This window comes from Ceratotherium simum, chromosome 21 (genome assembly GCF_057802395.1).
Source record: "Ceratotherium simum simum isolate JZ-2026a chromosome 21, ASM5780239v1, whole genome shotgun sequence".
Taxonomy (NCBI): Eukaryota; Metazoa; Chordata; class Mammalia; order Perissodactyla; family Rhinocerotidae; genus Ceratotherium; species Ceratotherium simum.
This window is the reverse complement of record NC_141920.1, coordinates 40,546,984-40,567,543: the sequence shown is the minus strand read 5'-3', so window position 1 is coordinate 40,567,543 and position 20,560 is coordinate 40,546,984. Positions and strand designations below refer to the sequence as shown.

Below are 20,560 nucleotides of genomic sequence, written 5' to 3'. Positions count from 1 at the left end.
CCAGCCAGCATAAGCTGAAGACTGTTGTTGTTTATCATTTACCTGGGATGGAGTATATTGGATAACTAGTCTGCTTGCTTTCTCTTCCCATATACAGCTTTATAAAGGTGTCTGTGAACTAGGCCACTGGGCTGAGAAATTCCTGACAGCATACTTTGCCTATAAGGATGGTGATATAGATTCTTCTCTTGTTCAGTATGCACTACTTGCAGAAATGGGATATGAAGTTGCTCAAAGCAATTCAGCATTCATTTTGGAATCTAGTAAGATAAGCTAAAATTCTCTGTAATTCCCCAATCACACATATGCATGTATGACTTTACTACAGGGACATTTTACGTCTTCCTAATGAAATGTTTCCCTTTTTTAGAAAAGGCTAAAATTCTTGAAAAAGAGAAGATGTATCCAATGGCACTTCTCCTATGGAATCGAGCTGCCATTCAAGGTATAAAAGCTAGATAAAAATGAGCACATACCTGGTCCCCATCCACTATTATTTATCTGATTTGCTCCAGCTGAGTTCTTGGGCACATAGGCAGAAAGGTGCAGAATATCAAGTAGGCGGTATTTCAAACTGTACTGATGTTAGGGTCAGTCTTCAGTTAGAGGTCATTTCCAGGAATTTCTTTTCCTTGTTATTCTCAAGGTCCCTGGTTTAGCAAACCATAGAAATTTTTCCATGGCTCTGTCTCCATGGCACCAGAACAGTTGTTTGAAACATGACAATTTTACTCAAGAAACCGATTTTCTTGGTCTTGTTTTAGTCACTCATTTGCTGAGTTTTTTCTGAACTTGTCAGAGATGTGACCTATGTCTCAATGACTTTATAGGTGAAGTTACTTATGGATCTAAGATTTGTTTTATTTCTTTTTCAAAATGCCACACTGATAATTACCACAAACTTCAGATCTTTATTATAACCATCAGCATGTTAGCATTAGAGAAAAATCAACGCGGAGTTAATGGGCAAGATCCTCTCCCCTTTCCTGGGGTCCCCCTGCCCCACTTGGAGGGACCACGTGTGATAAGGAATGTAAGACAGCGTTGGTGAGAAAGCATTGGCAGGTGGCGTTTGCAGCATTATGTCTTGTTCTATTCTTTCCCTAAAATTACATTACTGAAAGCAGAGAGATACTGCAAAGCTGTCACTATTGGCATTTGGGTATGTGAGGAACCCTGTTGCAGTAAGAGAGCAATTTCACTTCCAATTAAGTTTCTCAAAACGTCTCATGCTAAGGCAGAATCATCCCTTTTCTACAAGGAGTGAATGGGATAAAACATGATTCTCAGCTGATGCTAATATGAGGCAGAGGAAAAAGTCACAGTGGTGCCTTCGCAGATCCAGATGAGCTGGTAATGGAGCAGCAAGCCATCCATGCAATTTTAGTGAGAAATTCCCTAAAAAAGAAAAGTCTATGTTTCCTAAAATGCAATCAAGACCTCATTTGGAGTGGGGAAACAACACCAGCAACCTCTCAGCTATGGCAAATCAGCTCAATTGCAGCAAATACAGGTTTATTTCAAGCTAGGAAATGGTGTGGAAATTGCACCAAGGAAAAGAGACAATGAAAACGAGGGGACATTAATATTAAAAGAATTCACCAATATAAAAATGTTGGTCTGCTAAAAATAATGTGTCACAAGAGAGGTCAGGCACGAGTGTCCCCGAAGATGTGGCTGCTGAGTGGTTCACTTGAGGTTAGGAAGTCTAATAACGAAAGCTTCCAGTCACTGGTGGTGCTTCTTTCAGCAGCACTGCATGTGAGAAGGTGCTGAGCCATCAGGACTCAGTCACCACCCGTGAATGTGAGATTTAAGGGGAAATCCCTCCCACTGACAAGCGACCCCCTGGGAGCCTGTCAGGATTGCCATGTGCCCTGAGTCAGTCCCCTAATTAGGGTGGAGCTGAATCCTTTAGAGAACCTGCTTGTTCACTGCCTTCCATTTTCAGAGACTTCAGGGGTCCTGCTTATTGCTTGTAAAGCTCGAAAATGCACAGAAGTCCTGTCCTTTTGTGGTTATGACCCAGAAGGAATCTTGCAGTCAAAGGAAGGCAAATTTGGGCGAAATTAGAGAAGGAGTGGGTTTCTCTTTAGGGATCCTCCAGGTTCCTCTCCTGGGCATCATTTCTAAAAGGTCTTGCCCCCAACCACCTGTACATTTTGAAGCACTTGGGAAGCAAGCCCTGGTAACTAATGTCTTTGACAGCTTAAAAATTTTATGATGTTACCTCTACTCAGAGAGAGCTAAAGATGGCTCATAATATCACATTTTAGAAGAAAATTCTAGACAATTAAAAGGACTTCAGGGGCCGGCCCCATGGCTTGGCGGTTAAGTGCGCACGCTCCGCTACTGGCGGCCTGGGTTCGGATCCCAGGCGCGCACCGCCGCACCGCTTGTCCGGCCATGCTGAGGCGGCATCCCACATACAGCAACTAGAAAGATGTGCAACTATGACATACAACTATCTACTGAGGCTTTGGGGAGAAAAAGGAGAAAAAAAAGGAGGAGGATTGGCAATAGATGTTAGCTCAGGGCCAATCTTCTTCAGCAAAAAGAGGAGGATTGGCATGGATGTTAGCTCAGGGCTGATCTTCCTCACAAAAAAAAAAAAAAAAAGGACTTCAGTACCCAAAGGAATCAATTCCAAAGGATTTTAGGCATTACACTAGGCGAAGTGGGGAGAAAAATTTGGAAGGATTCCTACAGCCCTTAATGATACACCTCAGACCATACCACACACAGTACTTCCTCCTTTTCCAAGCAAGCCTAGACTGTGCTAGAGGGGTTGGCCACAGCTGAGATGGATGCCCTAGATGAGCATTCCTTCTTCTTTTCAATCAACATTGTCCTAGTGAATGAAAGCATGGACCCCAAAGAGACCCTTAGAATTCATTCCTAAGTGGCCTTCAAAAGTCTGGTCTCATATCTAAAAAAGTCATGTGAATTGTTTCTATTCCTGAATATATCCATGCTTGTTGGAAAGTAAGATTCTAAAATACTTAACATATTTGGTAAGCATTTTCTAAATAGTTTCCTACCATGTCTATCCATTCATTCCATAAATATTCTTCAAGTACCATTCTAGTCCTGGGATCTAGGAATGATCCAATGATCAAGAGCGTCAAAGTTCCTGCCCTCACGAGAGAGAGAGAAAATAAACTAGCAAAAAAATGAGATAACAGTGATATATGCTGTGAAGGACATAAAACATGGAGATGAGATAAATAACAACTATGTTGGGGGCTGAGAGGATGCTTTAGACAAGGTAGTCAGACAAGGCCTCTAGGAGGGAAGTAACATTTTTGGTGAGACCTGAATGATGAGAAACCAGCCACATGAAGAGTCAGAGGAATTCCAAACATGCCAGGTAGAGGGACTTGAAGAATCTTAATTCAGGGATCCTGAGGCAAGAATGAGCTCAGTGTGTTGAAGGAATATTAAGGAATGTTAAGAAGGCTACAGCATATCAAGAAAGTGGCATCCAATAAGGCTAGTTAGGGAGGCAGAAGACAGATAAAGCATGACTTGTAGGTCAAGTAAGGAGTCTGGATATTATTCCAAGTGCAAAGTGAAGCACTTGAGAGATTTAACATAGAAGAATAACATGACTTGATTTTACATGATAAAAAGATCATCTTGGTAGTTGTGTGGGGAGTAGACTGAAAAGTGAAAAGAAGAGTTTGGAGGCTACTGTAGTGTTCCAGGCTGGGACTAGTTGGTGGAGGAGATGGCAAGAAACAGGTGTGTTGTAGAGGTGGAACCAACAGGACTTCTTGATGGATTTGATGATGGAAGTGAGGGGAAAAGAACTCGGAATAATTGCCCTAGATTTATGGCCTGAACAATGGTGGTGCTGGCACTGACATAGGGAAGAAACAGATGATTTGGGGGAGGGGGTAGCAAGGCGTTAGGAATCTCTGTTGGGTGTTTTAAGTTTGTGATCCAAGTAGGGAAGTCAAGAAGGCAATTATAAGAGTCTGGGGCTTGGGGAGAGACAGGACTATAGGTATAAATTCAGTAATAGTAAACATAAAAATTGCCATGGCACTAGATGAGATCACCTAATAAAAGAGCTGAGATAGAGGAGAATGGTAGAGAGAGGAGGGGAAAGGAGGAAGAGAGAAGAGAAAAGAAGGGAGCAAAGAAAGGGGAAAAAGGAGTTGAATAACAAGCCTTTGATATTCCAAAACTTAGAAGTTTGGTAGAGGAGGAGTCAGGCAAGAGGTTGAAAAGGAGAGGCCTATGAAGCAGGAGGGAAATCAAGAGAATACAATGTCTTTGATGTCAAGAGAGGAAAGTGCCTGGGCAGATAGGTTCAATGACTCCAGCGCTGCTTAGAGGTCCACTGAGATGAAGACAGAGAAGTGGCCAATGGATTTGGCTGCATGAGGGTTATTGACCACCTTGAAAGTAGCAGTTTCATGGAGGAGGAGGGCAGAAGCCAGATTGGAGTGGGCTGAAGAGAATGTGGTAGGTGAAGTTTTGGAGACAGTGAGTGTAGAACACACTTTTTAAAAGGCTGAATGTGAAGGGAACAGAGAAATGAGGAATAGTTAGAAGGAGACACCATGGGATAAAGAAAGGGTTTGTTTTTGTTCATAGAAGATATCAAAGTGTGTTTGAAAGACTGATGGGATTGATCTAGGAAAGAGGGAGAAACTGGTGTTGTAGGAGAGTAGAGCTTCAGGAGTGAAGTCTGAGAACAGGAGGGGTGATCCAGTTTCCCAAAAGTTGACCCATCTTCAAAAAATGAATTCAAAAGGTAAAATTCATAATTTTTTGTTCTTCAAGAACATTTGTACTATACCATGGAGTTATCCTACAATGAAAACACTAGCATTGAGTGTTATATTTTGTATTCCATAAAATATCTAATCCTGATTCTGGGATTCTGAGTGGTTTTTATTTTTTTTTCCATTTTTATATATATTATCATTAGGTTGAGTTACTAAGAACTATACATGAATCATTTGAGTTTTGATTCTTCTCTTTCTAACATTTCTATCAGGCAATGCATTCGCTAGAGTAAAAGTTGGAGATTACCATTACTATGGCTACGGGACTAAGAAAGACTATCAAACAGCAGCCACACATTACAGCATTGCAGCCGACAAATACCACAGCGCACAAGCCATGTTCAATCTGGCCTATATGTATGAACATGGTTTAGGTATCGCAAAGGTAATTGCATTGGTAATAATCCCAACCTAGTAATGGCAGCTGTACGGGAAGGAAAAATGTATAAATGTTTTGCATTTCATTGATGTCATCAGTGTAGACAAAGGAAAGAAAAGACTTAACATTTGCTGAGTCTCTCCCACGTGCCAACACATATTACTTACTCTAGTATGAACTCTATGAGGTAGAAATTATTTTCTCCATTTATGCCCAAGGACATAACCAATGAGTGGAAAAAATCTAGTCTAGGCCAATTTGATTTGTAAGTTCATGCTTTTTCCAGCAATACTAGTGGGCCCTGCCCCCACTCCCTTCCACCGCTGGGTCTTTTCCATTAAAATTTCCATTGACTCTCAAACTCTCAGTAACAAAGAGAAAGTGAGAATGAGGTCAGAGCTGGATACCAAGGTGGCATTAATCCAGAAATGTCTTACGACAAACCCACCGTGTACATGACACAGTGCTGAGCCCTCTAGAGAGGCCCAAGAAAATAGATCTCCATTCTTCAAAGACTACGCTTGAGTTGAGGAAATGAAGTATATTCATTAAGAAAAAGAGCTAACAGTACAAGGAGATGTTGGGTAAATTCATTAGGCAGTAAGTGTAATTAAGGCAGAAGATGGCGTTGGGGTCTGACAGGGTGAGAAAGTTGTATTAAATATCAATAATGATGATAATAGCCAGGTATCAGTGTGTTATGTATACTATGTCATTTAAAGCACACAACCACTCGATGAGATAAGCCCTATTATTGTCCTCAATCTAGGCATCAGGAAACTGAAGTGTAGAGAAGTTGTCACATGGCCAAGTTTGCGGAGCTCATCAGTGATGGAGCCAGAATTTGAACCCAGGCCTGTCCGACTCCATGTTTTTTGGTGGAAAGAGAGGGCCCTGCACTGAGTCATTCTTGGTGCTCAAACATATATTGCACTTCAGTGTTTATGTTCCTGGCTGCATTTCAAGATCCAAATAATGAGGAGATGATCGGCTTTTCTAAGCTCTCTCCTTTCTTCTAGTTGTAGTAATTGATAACTATTGTGAGGGAATTTCCTGTCTGACAACTGCTAATAGTGCACGCTGCAACCAAGGGCTTCTTATTCAGGTACTGACAATCCAGTGGTAGCGATCCCTACCTTCCTGTGCTCTCCAGTGGCCTGCCTTTTGGCTGAACACTTTTCATCATCCCTGGCACCCTAAGCAGTGGAAAGAATGTCAAATCCAAATCCAGTCTGCGGGTGCAAGCTTCCTGTGTTTATAACATTGGAGGGTGGGGGCCGGGGGTGGGTTTGGACTGGATCCAATAGCTAAATTGGATGATTCTTTGGATGTCATTTAGCCACACCTCGCTCCTCTCTAACCGTTATCCACATCTGTAAAACAGAACAATGATACTTTCCCTGCCCCAAGCTTTGAGGATAAAACGAATACACCTGTGTGAAAGGGGTTTGTAGTCAAACTGTGTAGAATGACTGTTACTCAGATCAGAAGAGAATTTGAGTGAACTGCTAGGTAAGGCTTCAACAAGATTAAAGCTTTTGTTCTTCATTCCCCATGCAAAACATAATAATGGTGAGAGGAGCAATGTCTGTATAAAGCATAAGAGTGAGCCCACCCCGTGGGCTAAATTCAAGTTAGCTCTCCTGTCCTGACTTGGTCCCCCTGACAGCCTCATCCTCACCACAGTGAGGCCATTTTGCCTGAGTCCAGGAAGGCAGGGAGGGGCGTCCTCTCAGGATGCATGGTCAATGTGCAGGAGAGGACACTGCCTGCCAGTGCCCAGCTGGCCCACTGTGTCAGAGGGTTTGGTTTTCTTCCTTGGAGTCACTGCTGACCTCTCTCCTAGGCACTTTCATCACAATGTCAAATAGCAGTTGTCAAGACATACATTGCATCCGTTTAGAAAAACTTTGAAGCTTCTCTCTGGCCACTTTTCTGTTCTTTTCTGTCAGTGTTCTTGCTAAATCATGAGTAGTTCATTTTGATCAGTCTCTCAGTCACAGGCATATTTTTTCCCACAGAAAGTCTCTACATTAAAAAAAAGGGGGGGCTGCACTTAACCTCAGACCTGGATAGGGGAATTTTAGATTTAGTTAATGAAGGGCCTTTGCTTTTTGTCTTTATTAATTTATTTAGCAATTAGAAAAATAATAACCGAGTACCCAGGGGCCAAGTTTACTAATCTTGCCAGCTCATAGTCAAATTAACAAGGAGATATCACATTTTCTAATTCTTAAAATGAATATGATGATAATTAAAAGCCCAAAGCTTGTTCCAGTGATGGTTAATGAAAGCAAAGCAATTAGGAGAAGAGGATTTCACAGCACTGAAGTCATCGAGTAAGTAAGCAAGGCGCTTCACAATCCTCTTTATTAGTCAATCCTCATGCAAACCAGTGGGAAAGATGAGTATCATACCATTACTAGGATTTCTCTGAGAATCAAAAAGGTATGGTGTGGAATCAAGTTTTGTAAACTCTGTATTTAAGCCCTTTGGGAGAAGGAAGTAAGATATAGATCAACTCCTGGTAACTGAATGTAAAAATATGGGTCACTGTTGTTCTCATCTGTCCTTAGGAACGGACATTTGGATGAGGGTGATGTAGGTGAGTTATCCTAAAAGCTTCACTGAGAAGCATCTCATTCCCCAATTTCTGACTTCAAACTAAGCTCACTGGGCTCCTTGACTTAAACTGTGGTCCAGGACTGACTGCACTGTTGTTCTGGGAACACAAAGTAATACCTCGGAGAAATTGGGAAAGAACCTGAACTAATTTAGAAATGTAAGCACTCAGCTCACAAGTTGTTATGAAACTCTTTCTCAGTTTATACTCAATTCAGAAGTGCTTCAGACATTTAACCATGAACAAAACCTGTTACCCATCTCCTCCTGCCTATCCCTTTTGTCTGTATCCTGGTACAGGCCTGAATTTCTACTCACGTAGGCTTGTTGTAAAGAATTCTCAGGGGTCTGTCATTCTGGTGTTTTTCCTTCAAAAATGAGGCAGAGATAGCTCTGTCCACCAAAGATTTGTAATCTCCAGTCCACGGGGAAGATTTGTTGCTGGGATGTATCTCCTAGTCAGAGATTACATTTCCCAGCTCCCTTTGCATCTGTTGGGGAAGAGGGAGAATCCCCTGCCCCCTTTCCCTTAAGGTTCTTATGGCTGGCCAAATAATTAAAAAGGCAGGTTAGTAGGAGAAAATAAAACAAAGTTTAATAACATGTATACAAGGAGAAACTCAGAAAGAGAACTGAGCAACTCGGCCATTCTGACTAAGCTGCTCACTTAAGTATATTCAGCTAAAGACAAGGAGAATGTTGTGGGTAGTGGTTTGGGATTTCAGAGGGGAGGAAGACAATTTACATGGAGATGGAAATGCAAATGTTTGTCAGATGACTCTTTACCGGGCCACCTATAGAGAATGTGGCCCCAGAGACAGAATTTAGATAAGATGGGTTTGTTGGCGACTTTCTTATCACATCTATTTTACATTATATTACAGCTATTATATGGGAGTGGCTCCTTCCTGGAACAGGCCTTCTATGTTAAATTCTTTTAGGCACTTTTGGGGGGAGGTCAAAGTTTCTTTCAGAGCCTTCTGTTCAATCAATAATCAAGGTAAAGAGACATATTTTGAAGTGGCCAATTCTGATCCCCCACACATCCATGTGACAAGTTCTAACCAAAGGAATGGAAGTAAAAGTGAAGGGTGCCATTTCTGGGCTAAGGCACCTAAGAAGTAGGTGGAACTTCTCTCTAGTCCCTTTACCATTCCACTGGCTGAATGCAGACGACACAGAGGCTCTAGGGGATGGCAGAACCACATGGTAGAAGGAGCTTGGGTCCCTCAATTACCATGTGAAGAAAATTCACCACCAACCGGGAACACCCAGACTGGAATGTTGAATGTGCTGAGCCACTGAAATTTGGGAGTTTATTTGTTACAGATGTTAGCATTACCTTAGTTAATACATAATCCATCTAACAAAGCACTACCAGGTTATTCCTGACAAAATATAACTCTGGTACTGTTACTCCTCCACCTTACCCCCCCAAACAAACATACTAATTACAAACAAGCAAACACACAAATAAAAAAATCTTATTGACTTTCTACTGCCTAATGAAGTCCAGACTTCCTACCCTGGCCTTCAAAACCTTCCTTGAGCTAACCTAGTGTTGACACAAATAATCCATAACCAATACATAAATCAAAATTGGGGTGAATTTATTATGAGCCAGATCTGAGGACCATGTAGTCTGGTAGACTCCTTTCATAAAGGAATGGAGCACTCCAAAGAAGTAGGGGTACACATAGTGGTTATATACTGTCAAAGAGCATGTATCACATATGATTGGAATGTCCCTTTTACAACAATCACAAGATTGCTTTGCAGGCACAGGATTTCACATAGCAATTGATGAACATAGCAGGTAGCAGGTCTGTGGTCTTGAGCTGGGTAGTCACAGCAGGTCAACAATCAATCCCTACCCTAGGGAGAGCTGCTTATCCTTAAGGAAATGCCAATGTGGGGGAAGTTACTTTATCTTTAAGGGCATTGTTTTTGTCTTTGGGACATAGTAAATACTTAAAGCAGATATACAGTGCATGCTCGACAGCCATGTCAGGCCCTTTTGGAAAAACAAGGCCAGGCCAAATTAGTTTTACACCAAATGGCTTCCTCATATAATCTAATATATCCTATTGCTTGTCATTTATTTATCACTACCTTGATAATAATGGCTAGATATGCCACTAGGGCTATTTTTATATATCTTCTGGGCTATTTTTCCTTACCCCTAAAAGACCTTGAACTGAACCCTCCTGACTTTTGGTCATATCATCCATTTTCTGGAATGATCTTCTACATTTTTGCCCACTGAAGATCAATCCATTTTTCAAAGAATAACTCCAATATCATCTCCTCTATGACCCCGTTCAATGAACCTCCAGATTTAAAAGATATCTGCCTCTAAACTACCATGGTACTGTGCCTTGCTTTTTATTCATTCATTTATTCACTCAAATATTTACCAAGTGTTTTGTTTTGTGTCAGGAAGCACTGTGCTTGGTTCTGGGAATACAAGAAGAACAAGACACAAAAGGGGAGGAAGACTATCCTCTACCCACTCTGGGTCCTTTCTGGCTGGGCTACAAATTAAATTGACATGAGACTGAACAGCAGGAGAAAATAGAACAAAGCTTTATAACGTGTATACATGGGAGAGACCAGGGAAACCGAGTTTCTTGACAAATGGGGAAGTTTTCACCTTAACTATCATATTAAGGCAGACAAAGGAGGACGTTGAGGGTAGGGGAATCAGCTGTGGGAGATGACCAGAAAGCACAGTAATCAAGAGTATGCAGATCTAAGTCCTCGCTTTCTGCACTGATAAGACTTTCTAGAGATAAGGTCATCCCCCCTTCTTCCTGGTACAGAGAGGGAGATACCTTTACAAATGATGATTTCCCTTATAAATGTAAATGTTTGGTCTTAGCAAGGATCCTCCCAGTCTATTGATAAAATGACGAAGGTAAAAAGACATATTTTGAGGGGGCCAAGTTTGATCTCCCACAACACCTTCAAATAGCTCACAGTCTACTATGGAAAAGACATGTCCATAGCTATAGTGAAAGCCCTAAATGGCACACACAAGTAAAGTACTAAAACATGTTCAAAAGGGAACAATTAATTTGCGTGGAGGAATCAGTACTGTGGGGTCCTGTTCTAAAATGTTTTTGTAACATGGACTATAAGAAACACATGACAATCTTTTTAAATGGAAGAAAGCATGTATGTTTTAAGATAATGACTAGGAGATATATCTTAAATTAAGACAAAAGGTGAGGGGAAATTATCCTTAGAGATGAGTTTCAAATATATATATATAGTCAGACCTACTCGATAACACATTTTTTGGATCCTGCAGGAAAAACAAAGCCATATCCACTGAGTAAATTATAAATAGAGCTGCCAAAAATAAAAGTAATTATGGCACAAAGCATTTTTATTTCTCATTTGTCTGGTCTGACCACCTATGGGGTGTTAGAGCTGAAGCTTTAAATGCCAGAATAGAATTATTTTCTGGAAAGGACAAATTAAAGTCAGATATTTAAAATGGACCTCTCAGAAATGTGACAGCACAGAACACACACCTCTTAGAAATGGTTATAACCTTTCTTGAAATAAATGTCTATTACCTAATGAAATAATCAGAAATGTGCTAAAAAATTTGTACGTGTATACCTTGATTCATTACAGAAAAAATACCCTACAAATAACCAAAATACTCCAAAACATGTTATATAAACTATTGTGTGGTGGTATACTATTCCATTATGTATTTTATGGCCTAGTGGTTCAGTGAGCAGGCTAGACACAGACTATTTGGATTTGAATTCCAGCTCCACCACTTACAAGTCGTATGAATTTGGGTAAGTGACTTAACTTCTCTGTGCCTCGGTTTCTTCATCTTTAAAACGGAGTTAACATTATCTGCCCTATAGAATTGTCATGAGGTTTAAATACATGAAAGTCGTGACTGGCACACAGTAAATATTTAATAATTATTAGCTATTATTAAAATATTAAAATACTATGCAATCATTAAAAATAAAAATATTGTAGACCAAAGAAATATCTTAGGACACGGTATATTATTTGAAAAACATTGTTAGGTTAAGAAAAGAGAAGACAAAATATCATGCAGAGTGAAAAATTCCTAAATTAGAAGTGTATATATGAATACAAAATAGTGAAGTGCTGGAAGGATGTGTATAAAGTATTATCAGTAGTTATCTCTGTGCAGTGAGATTGTGGGTATTTTTTTTCTTATTTATTCAGCCCTATATTTTCAAAGTTTTCTCTAATTAAGATATAGTATATTAATAATAAGAAAACAGGAATAAATTGTTTTTCAAAACTACCTCTGGGGGCCGGCCCGGTGGCACAAGCGGTTAAGTGCGCGTGCTCTGCTGTGGCGGCCCGGGGTTCACTGGTTCGGATCCCAGGCATGCACCGACGCACCGCTTGGCAAGCCATGCTGTGGCGGCGTCCCATATAAAGTGGAGGAAGATGGGCACAGATGTTAGCCCAGGGCAGTCTTCCTCAGCAAAAAAAAAAAAAAAAAGAGGAGGATTGGCAGATGTTAGCACAGGGCTGATCTTCCTCAGGAAAAAAAAAGTAAAAACTACCTCTGTCCCATTATAAGAAATTTTTGATGACACCCAAAGATTTTGGGGCTGGAAAACTGCATCATGTAACTGAACAATTTTCATAAACCAGATACTTTATTGCTAGAGAATTCTGTATCTTTGAAGCTATTTTGAACATGTGAACATTGGGCAGGACTTTGGCACACCTGACATTTTAGTGAGAAAATACCTTATTTAAGAAGAGTCTGCAGATCGGTTTACATAATCTCCTAAATCAGTGAATTGAAAGAAAAATAAATACAAATGTACCACGTGAAAGTTAAATGTAAGTGGATTAGGTGTGCAATGGACTTATTTAATGAACCCTGGCCATCAGCAAAACACTATTTATGGAGAAGAAATTTTTTGTTTGAACAACTTGGATTTTTTACTAAATAGGATCAAAGAACAAAGAGTCTTTTCTGGAGTCTAGTAATAAAATTTATTTTCTGTGAGTTGCCCTAATTAGCCAGAAGGGTTCAGGAATTTCTTTCTCTGGGAATTTTAAAGAAAGACTTTCCTATCCCACCCCATCCCCACCTTGAGTTGTGAGGCCACCTGTGCAAGGACTGAGCTCATCTCATCCCACTTGAACGGTACTTCTCGCTATTTTTTATTAAACTAAGCGACTGGACTGTGATGTTTGTGCCTCAAGAAATAAATTAATAACTATTGCCAGCCTCAAATAAGAATGAATGCCTGAGATATTGACAAAGCCTGCCTTTCCCTGAACGTCCTATTCAAGTCAATATGTCTTTCCCATGAAGAGGTGACAGTCATTATAATCTGCAGGGTGCTTTCAGATGAACACCCATTGAATTTGTTGGAATTAGAGACACAAGTTAGAATTTTTACAACATCCATTTTCTCTATTGCCAAGAAAATTTGTTCAGATCGATCTCCTGCATTTTAAGTATTTTAAGCAAGAACATTCCTCTTTCTCCAACAAATCAATTTACCAGACCACAAAGCTTTGGAAAAATTTAAGAAATGACAAGCAGAACACAGCTGAGAGAGGACACCACCCAAGAAAATGGGTTTAGCAGAGGCCTCAAGGATTCATAACTGTTGGATGGAGGTCTGTGTAATGCGGGTCTGGGAGATGGAGAAGAAAGACAAAGACATACTGGATGACCACAATTTGTGAAAAATCTGTCTTCTTCCCCTTCTTCTGAAAGTAATCTACAGGTGCCCAAGTAAAGTACAATTCTGGGACTGGCCCAGGGCACTTCAACTTTTAAAAGTAACTCTACTCAGCCTTTTCATTACTCTGTTTGGGAAAACAAAGCAAAAATAAAGCAAACAAAGAAAAACAAGCCGTAAGTAGGTGAAAATGAAAAAAAAAGCTATTTTTTATGTGGCATGGCATAATTTAATGGGAAAAAAAGTCCCTGAAAATATTGTATGTCATTTGAGGATCAAATTCCAACCTGAGAACCAAAATAGTTTATCCATCCATTCTATAAGGATTATCAAAGATTTACTATGTACTGGGGATTTCTATTAACACTGGGAAGTCAGGGGTGAACAGGCAGTATGAGTCCTTGTCTTCAAATGGATAAACAAACTCTATAACTTCAAGTATGATAAGTATTATGAAGAAAACTAGGAATTTTAAATGCTTGCTACTATCTGTATTATACTGGTTTGGGAGCTGTACTAGTAGTGTCTAGTTTTCTCCCACCCCTTTAATTGGAATCCTACCTAAAATTTGGTCCAAGTGTATCCAAGAAAGCTTTCTGGAGATTGTGTTAGTTTCCTGTGGCTGCAGCAACAAATTTACCAACAACCAGCAACATTTGCTTACCACAAATTTTAGTGGCTTAAAACAACACACATTTATTATCTCACAGTTTCTGTAGGTCAGAAACCTGCATGTCCTCTGCATGGATCTCACAGTCTGAAACCAAGGCTGTTTTCCTTACTGGGGGCTCTGGAGAAGAATTCGCTTCCAAGCTCATTCAAGTTGTTGGCAAAATTCAGTTTTGCCCTTGTAGTACTAAGGGCCTAATTTTCTTGCTGGCTGTCTGCATCCCTTCTCATTCTTTCCGCATGGCCCCTCCAGCAATGGCGAGTTGAGGCCTGCCTATGCTTAGAATCTCTGACGTCTCCTGCCACATCTCTCTGACTTTCTCTTCTGCCCTCAGCTCTGAGGAAACTCTGTGGTTAAGGGCTCCTGGGATTATACTGAGTCCACCCAGATAATCCAGGACAATCTACCTATTTTAAGGTCTGCAACCTTAATTACATTTGCAAAGTCCCCTTTGCCATCTGACATAACATACTCACAGGTTCCAAGGATTAGGGCATGAACATCTTTGGGAGGCCATTCTGCTTACCAAAGATAAATTATGAGATTTCAAACAATGGCTTTTGTTTACTTACCCCTAAAGAATCTGCAGCTAATGAGTATGGGCTGTTCTATTTCTAGGACATTCACTTGGCCAGGAGACTATATGATATGGCTGCTCAAACAAGTCCGGATGCTCACATACCTGTGTTCTTTGCCCTCATGAAACTGGAAACTGTGCATTTGCTCCAAGATATCCTGATTTTTAATGTAAGTTTGTCTCAAATAAGTCTCAAATCTCTGAAAACTCCAATGAGCAACTCTTGGGTGATGGAATGGAGGGAAATGACAGTCCTGAATGGAGTGGGACGGTTAGATTTTTTTTTTTTTTTGACAGAACGTTTCTTGCCGGCAGTTTACAATGAGATGGAAATGGATGAAATTGGACAACACCCTTGGACCATACTGGGATTTATTTGTGATTGGCCTAATTGTTGCTATGCTGATCTTCTTGCTTAGAAATCACTACCGGTAGGATCTGGATCATAGGAAAACCAGTTCACTCCAAGGTATCCTCGCTAAATAAAGAACTTCCTTGTCAAACTCAAGAGTCTGCTGCAGATTTCACACACAAGTCTGTGGTGGAAAATGGACAAAGCTTGGGACCCATCCTCTGAGAAACCATTTCAGACTTCCTACTTAGTTGAGGTGACCGCTTGGGTCAGGGGTGGGGTGCTGGAGTCTGGTCACCTTACACTTCCTGACAAACCTGTCATCTCGGTGACCTAGTATTGAATTAGAGATAAAGACTACCCATTTTCATGTTGTTATAACAACCTCTCCCTTTTCCAGAGGATAAATGGGTTTCTTGGCTCCTACAGTCATACTGAGGTAGGAAGGGGGAGCTTTGGGAGGGCAGGAACACAGATCCCTTGCAATCCGATAAGGACACAAATTACGAATAGACTTCATCTTGCGGGAATGCTCCTGTGAACCACATCATAGTGCTAATGAGCAGAAGCTCCTCGTGGCATGCTGTGCCAGAGGGACTGACTTGGACTTCTCAATGAGTGGCCTTTTATCAAAGCTCCTTTAGTACTTGTATAGTGAACAATGCCATTTGGGGTCTGACCAGCACTGTAGTCCTCTCTTCCACCCCTCATTGGAACCCTGTTCTACCTAGGGAATCCCTTTTAGAGTACTCATAGAGGGAAATGGTACCAGTGTCCTGTCACAGAAGCTAAAGGGTCCAGTTCTGTCTTTCCTGGCAGGGAAAGCAGGGATTCGGAGCTGGGGGGCAGGAGTGAGTGAGGAGAATGCAGGAGACCCATGACTTATGCCAAGAGCCAGCTTGAATTCCATCTTGACAACTCTTTAGCTAGTCAATCTCTCCAAACCTCAGTTTCCTGATCTGCACAATGGGAAGAATAATACCTATTTGAGAGAGCTGGTATGAGGATTAAATGGGATAATGTATGTAAAGGGACTAACACAGGGCCTGTCATCTAGAATGAACTCCATAAATGCTAACTCTTAATACCTTTTAAAAACTCACGGCAAATTGTTTGGACTATGGGGACAGCTGAGATAATAACAATCTGTGGTTTTAGTGCCCTGCAGTCAGTTCTCCACCCAAAATGCTGGGTGTTTTTGTAGAAAAAAATATGCTTGCCTATTTGAAAATCCAACCTAGGGAAAGGAAAGGAGTTAATTAATAATATTGATCATAATCAGAAAGCAGAATGAAATGGTGGGGAGCAATGGATTTGGAACTAAACAATCTGAATTTGAGGTCCAGCTCTGTCCCTTAGTAGCTCTATGACTTTGGACATAATTTATCCAAACCTCAGTTTTTCCTCCACAAAATGGGATCAACTCTTACCTCACTGGAGAATTGCGAGGTTTAAATAAGCCTAACTTCAAAAGTGCTTTATTGGACATTGCACATACACATAGTAGCCACAGTCACTTATTTGGCCATGCACCAATCCAGGCCTGTCTGAGGTTCGAGTGTTTAGAATTTCCTGGACATGGTTCCTGACTTACTAGATAGTTCCAGTTCCAAAGGATCCAGCCCATTTATACAAATGTACAGGGAAGGAGCAGGCAACCAAACCTCAGGTCAAGGCCTAATAGGCTGGCCGTGCAATTACATCTCACAGGTGTCTGGAACGTCAGCATGTCAGAGACGGGGATAAGGGCAAAAAGAGGAAGATGGAAGGCAAAGCAGGTGAGTCCTGGCTCCAAGTCTGGATGGAAAATGAGCCCCTTAGTGGGAAAGCTTGTGAAAATAGCTGCAGGCAGGGAAGAAAGGGAGACTCTTTTTGTGGCTTGCTGTCTAGAGCAGAACACTGCCTGAAATATGGGAGCAAGGGCAGCATGAGCTGATAAATTTCTCATTTCAGTTAATTGTTCCAAGTAAATGTGAGCAAAGGCTTTGAAAGCATGAGCAGCGTGGGGTGCATGAATCATTCAAATCTCCACGTCAGGGCCTCTTCTCCACTGCCTCCACTGTAGCAGTTCCCAGCACCACGCTGCGTGGATAGGCGCCTGCTGGCACCTAGGCACCTTCGTGATGACTGACGAAGGGAGAAAGAGCCTCTCCCCTGTGGTTTTCTGGTTATGACAGTCCCACCCCTTCCATGGGCACACAGGGCCCCTATTCTTTTTCCTGCTTCTGATAGCTTTAAATAAAAATTGATAGCCTGTGGACTATACGGCAGCTTGTTTTTTTTTAATTTAATTCTCTTTGTAACTCCCTTTTTCCTCCGTATTTCCTTCCCTGAGTCTTTATTAAAGTGGAGTAGCTATTCAAGTCAATACGTCTTTTGAAAGTCAAATCAAGTAAATAATTTTTTTTTTCTAGAGCAGGGGTCCACAGTCATTTTATGAGGAATATGCTTTTGGAATTCTATGATTTTCACCAAAGTCTTAAAAGGTGGGTTTTAACAGGTATGGCCTGTATGGGAATCCCAGAAAACCGTAGAGAAGAGGGTGTGGTGAGGCTGAGAAGAGGAGAAAGGAACATTATGGAACATCTGCCATGTGCCAGACTTTTTTTCTAATTCTATCTCCATGATGTGGCTGGGAGGTAGAGATAATTACCTCTATTTCACACAGGAGGAAACTGAGGCTAGGAGAAGCTAGTCACTTGTTAAGAAAAGATCACATAATAATGTGATCCCATAATAATAGATAATGAAGCCAGAATTTGAGTCCAGATCTGACTCCAGAATATGTTCTTTCCTCTAAATTGCTGCTCCAGTTATCTCTTGTTGCTTAACAAACTAGTCCAAACCTTAGTGGCTTAAAACAATCATTTTATTATATCTCAGGAATTTGGGCAGGGTGTGGCTGTGTGATTCTTCTGTTCCACATGGCATCGACAGAGGTCACTCGTTGGTGTTCAGCTGGTGGACGGGCTGTTCTAGAGAGTCCAAGACAGTTATATTCACATCCTGCCACCTTGGCAGGGATGGCTGAAAGGCTGGGCTCTGCTGTGAGTGTTGATCAGAATGCCTACATGTCACATGTGACTTCTTTAACACAGCAGACAGAGTAAAGGGACTTTTTACACAGCAGCTCAGGATTCCCAGAAAGAGTGTTCACAGAGACCCAGAAAGAATCCACAGGTTTCCTAAGACCTAGCCTAGAAAGTTCTAGAATATTACTTCTGCCACATTCTATTGGTCAAGCATAGTCTCCACCTCTCATGGGAGGAGTAGCAAAGAATCTGAAGCCATATTTAACCAACTACAAATACACTATTTAAAAGTCTACCAAGGGTTACATAATTTCCAGTACAGAAATTCGCAGGAGAAAAATGCAGCCCAGACATTGAGCTGCTTATTTTGGAAGACAAGGACTGGGCAGACTAGGTCTCTTTGTCTTGGCTTTCTTTGTCCTTACTCTCTTTGTCTTCCCATCTTTCAGACTGAGGAAATCTAGAGGTGTCTAATGGTAATTGGAGGGAGGAAAAGATGTCCTCTCTTTCTCAGCCAAGCACACTCATGCACACACACAGCTGAAGAATGCTCAATTCTTTCTCTGCTCTGAGCTCAAGTGACATGCGCTAAGAAGTACAGAGTCCCAAGATGATCGGGACTGTCTCCTGGAGCGTCCTAGGTGCAGGCTCCACCCTGTGTCTCAGGACTCACACCTGACATGCACTCATCAGGCAAGAGACATAACCCAGACCCTCTCTGCTCCTGCTCACCCTTATTCATTTTCCCTGCTCAAGCCCGAGTCCCTGTAAGCCCATCTCCTCTGCCTCACCTTCTGGAACTAGTCCTCTTGTTGAGACATGGCCTTCAGCATGGGTTGTTGTCAGCACCCTCTGTCCTACAGTTCTGCTGCTAGATGGGAGGAAACAGAAAACTTCACAGCCTTGGATAGGGACTGGGGAAAGCAGCCCTCATTGTGGACTGGCCTCTAGATTGGAATGTATTAACAAGTCAGACATCTCTTTTGCACTATGACGGTCATTCTTCTGCTAATGTTATCTCCTAAACCTTATTATGCAAAAAGTGTATCTGCTCCTTCCCAGCTCTAATATCAAAGTCACCCTCCTATTACTTTAGCATTGGGAGGTGCCAGGCTCCAGTAATGAAGTGTGGGGAAAACCCTTACAAACCATCCTACTATTCAGGTCAGGCTCCAAGAGTTACTTATTGGAGACTTTTGTCTAGAAAACTAATGGTTTTTAATTTAATTTTACATTATATTTTATCCTATTTTAAAATATATGATTACAAAACCCAGAAGTCCCATTTTTCCACACATCTTCACAAATACTGGCCATGAAAACTATCTTTACTTTGTTCCATGTTCAGCAACCTCAATGAGATTTACCTGAAAATTCCTCCAAGTTCTTCCAGGTTCTCCCAGGTTCTCCCTGCACTTTGTACTGTTTCCCATATCATTTAGCAAAGAGAATACACTGACCCACAGCAAATGCACCGAGAGTCTCCAAAGAGATTTACTCCTAATAGAACCAAAGAGAAAGGTAAGGGAAAGCAGAGATGGGCTGTAACAGTATTCCGTCCTCATCTTCACAATAACAGGCAATTTGGACCAGGACAATGGCTCCTAAGCAATCTGAGGTCATCGTCATGTTAAGAAAATAGGAAGACTTGTGTTCCTGCAACTGCTGTGGGGCCACTGTGAGGTCTGGCCTCAGCAAACCTGCCAACTGAATTAGATGACTGCCCCAGCGAGCGCAGAGGTGGCTCTGACTTGGCAAGCATACGGGCCACAGGATGGATCTGAGTTAGGCCAAGTAATTTACACATTATACAAAGACCTGAAACCAAGCAGAAAGGGGATCGATGCTATGGGAAGGAAAGGGCCCAGCTTCACGAAGCCCCACATAGGTTTCAAGTCTAAGTGATGTGATTGTCTCAGTTTAGGTTCCCTCAGAAGTGGCCCATGAGACAAAGATTTGAGTGTAAGTAGTTTATTTGGTAGGGATCTCAGGAAACATATTTAGGGAGTGAGGAAGTGAGATAGGGCAGGGAAGGAAGCCAGTGCACGGTGGTTATCAAGCCTCTGGAGCTCAGTCCCACTGGGGAGCTAAGCAGCCTGTGGAGAGCATGCAACTCATAGTTATTCCACCCAAGGGACAAGGGAGCTGGGTATTTATTCACAACTCCTAGCAGTACCTGGTTGAGGGGTGCTTTAAGGGGGGCATTAACTCTCTGCACTTCCAACCCTCCATGGAGGCAGGTGGAGCCCGCAGAGAGAGCCAGGGGCAAACAGGTGTGGGTGCTGGCAGTTGGCAGCCTTGCCTGACAACAATGGCAAGGCCTGCGGGGAGGGAGCAGGGCACCAACAGCACCTGCCGCGGTGATTAGGAGCTGCTTTCTGGACCCTCCCACCCTTCCGTTCTATAAGG

The 20,560-nt window shown here is 41.7% G+C and overlaps 1 protein-coding gene across 1 annotated transcript in view; it reads left to right on the top strand.

Annotated features, from left to right (window-relative positions):
- SEL1L2 (SEL1L2 adaptor subunit of SYVN1 ubiquitin ligase) overlaps window positions 1-18,229 on the top strand; it is a 79,534-nt gene extending 61,305 nt beyond the window's left edge. Inside the window, exons 14-20 of the mRNA XM_087444924.1 lie at window positions 98-263; window positions 371-445; window positions 5,012-5,184; window positions 14,809-14,937; window positions 15,065-15,198; window positions 16,830-16,897; window positions 18,003-18,229. Coding sequence (XP_087301050.1) covers window positions 98-263; window positions 371-445; window positions 5,012-5,184; window positions 14,809-14,937; window positions 15,065-15,198; window positions 16,830-16,897; window positions 18,003-18,229 — 972 coding nt within the window. The remainder of the gene's footprint in view (window positions 1-97; window positions 264-370; window positions 446-5,011; window positions 5,185-14,808; window positions 14,938-15,064; window positions 15,199-16,829; window positions 16,898-18,002) is intronic.
- Window positions 18,230-20,560: the final 2,331 nt, after the last annotated feature.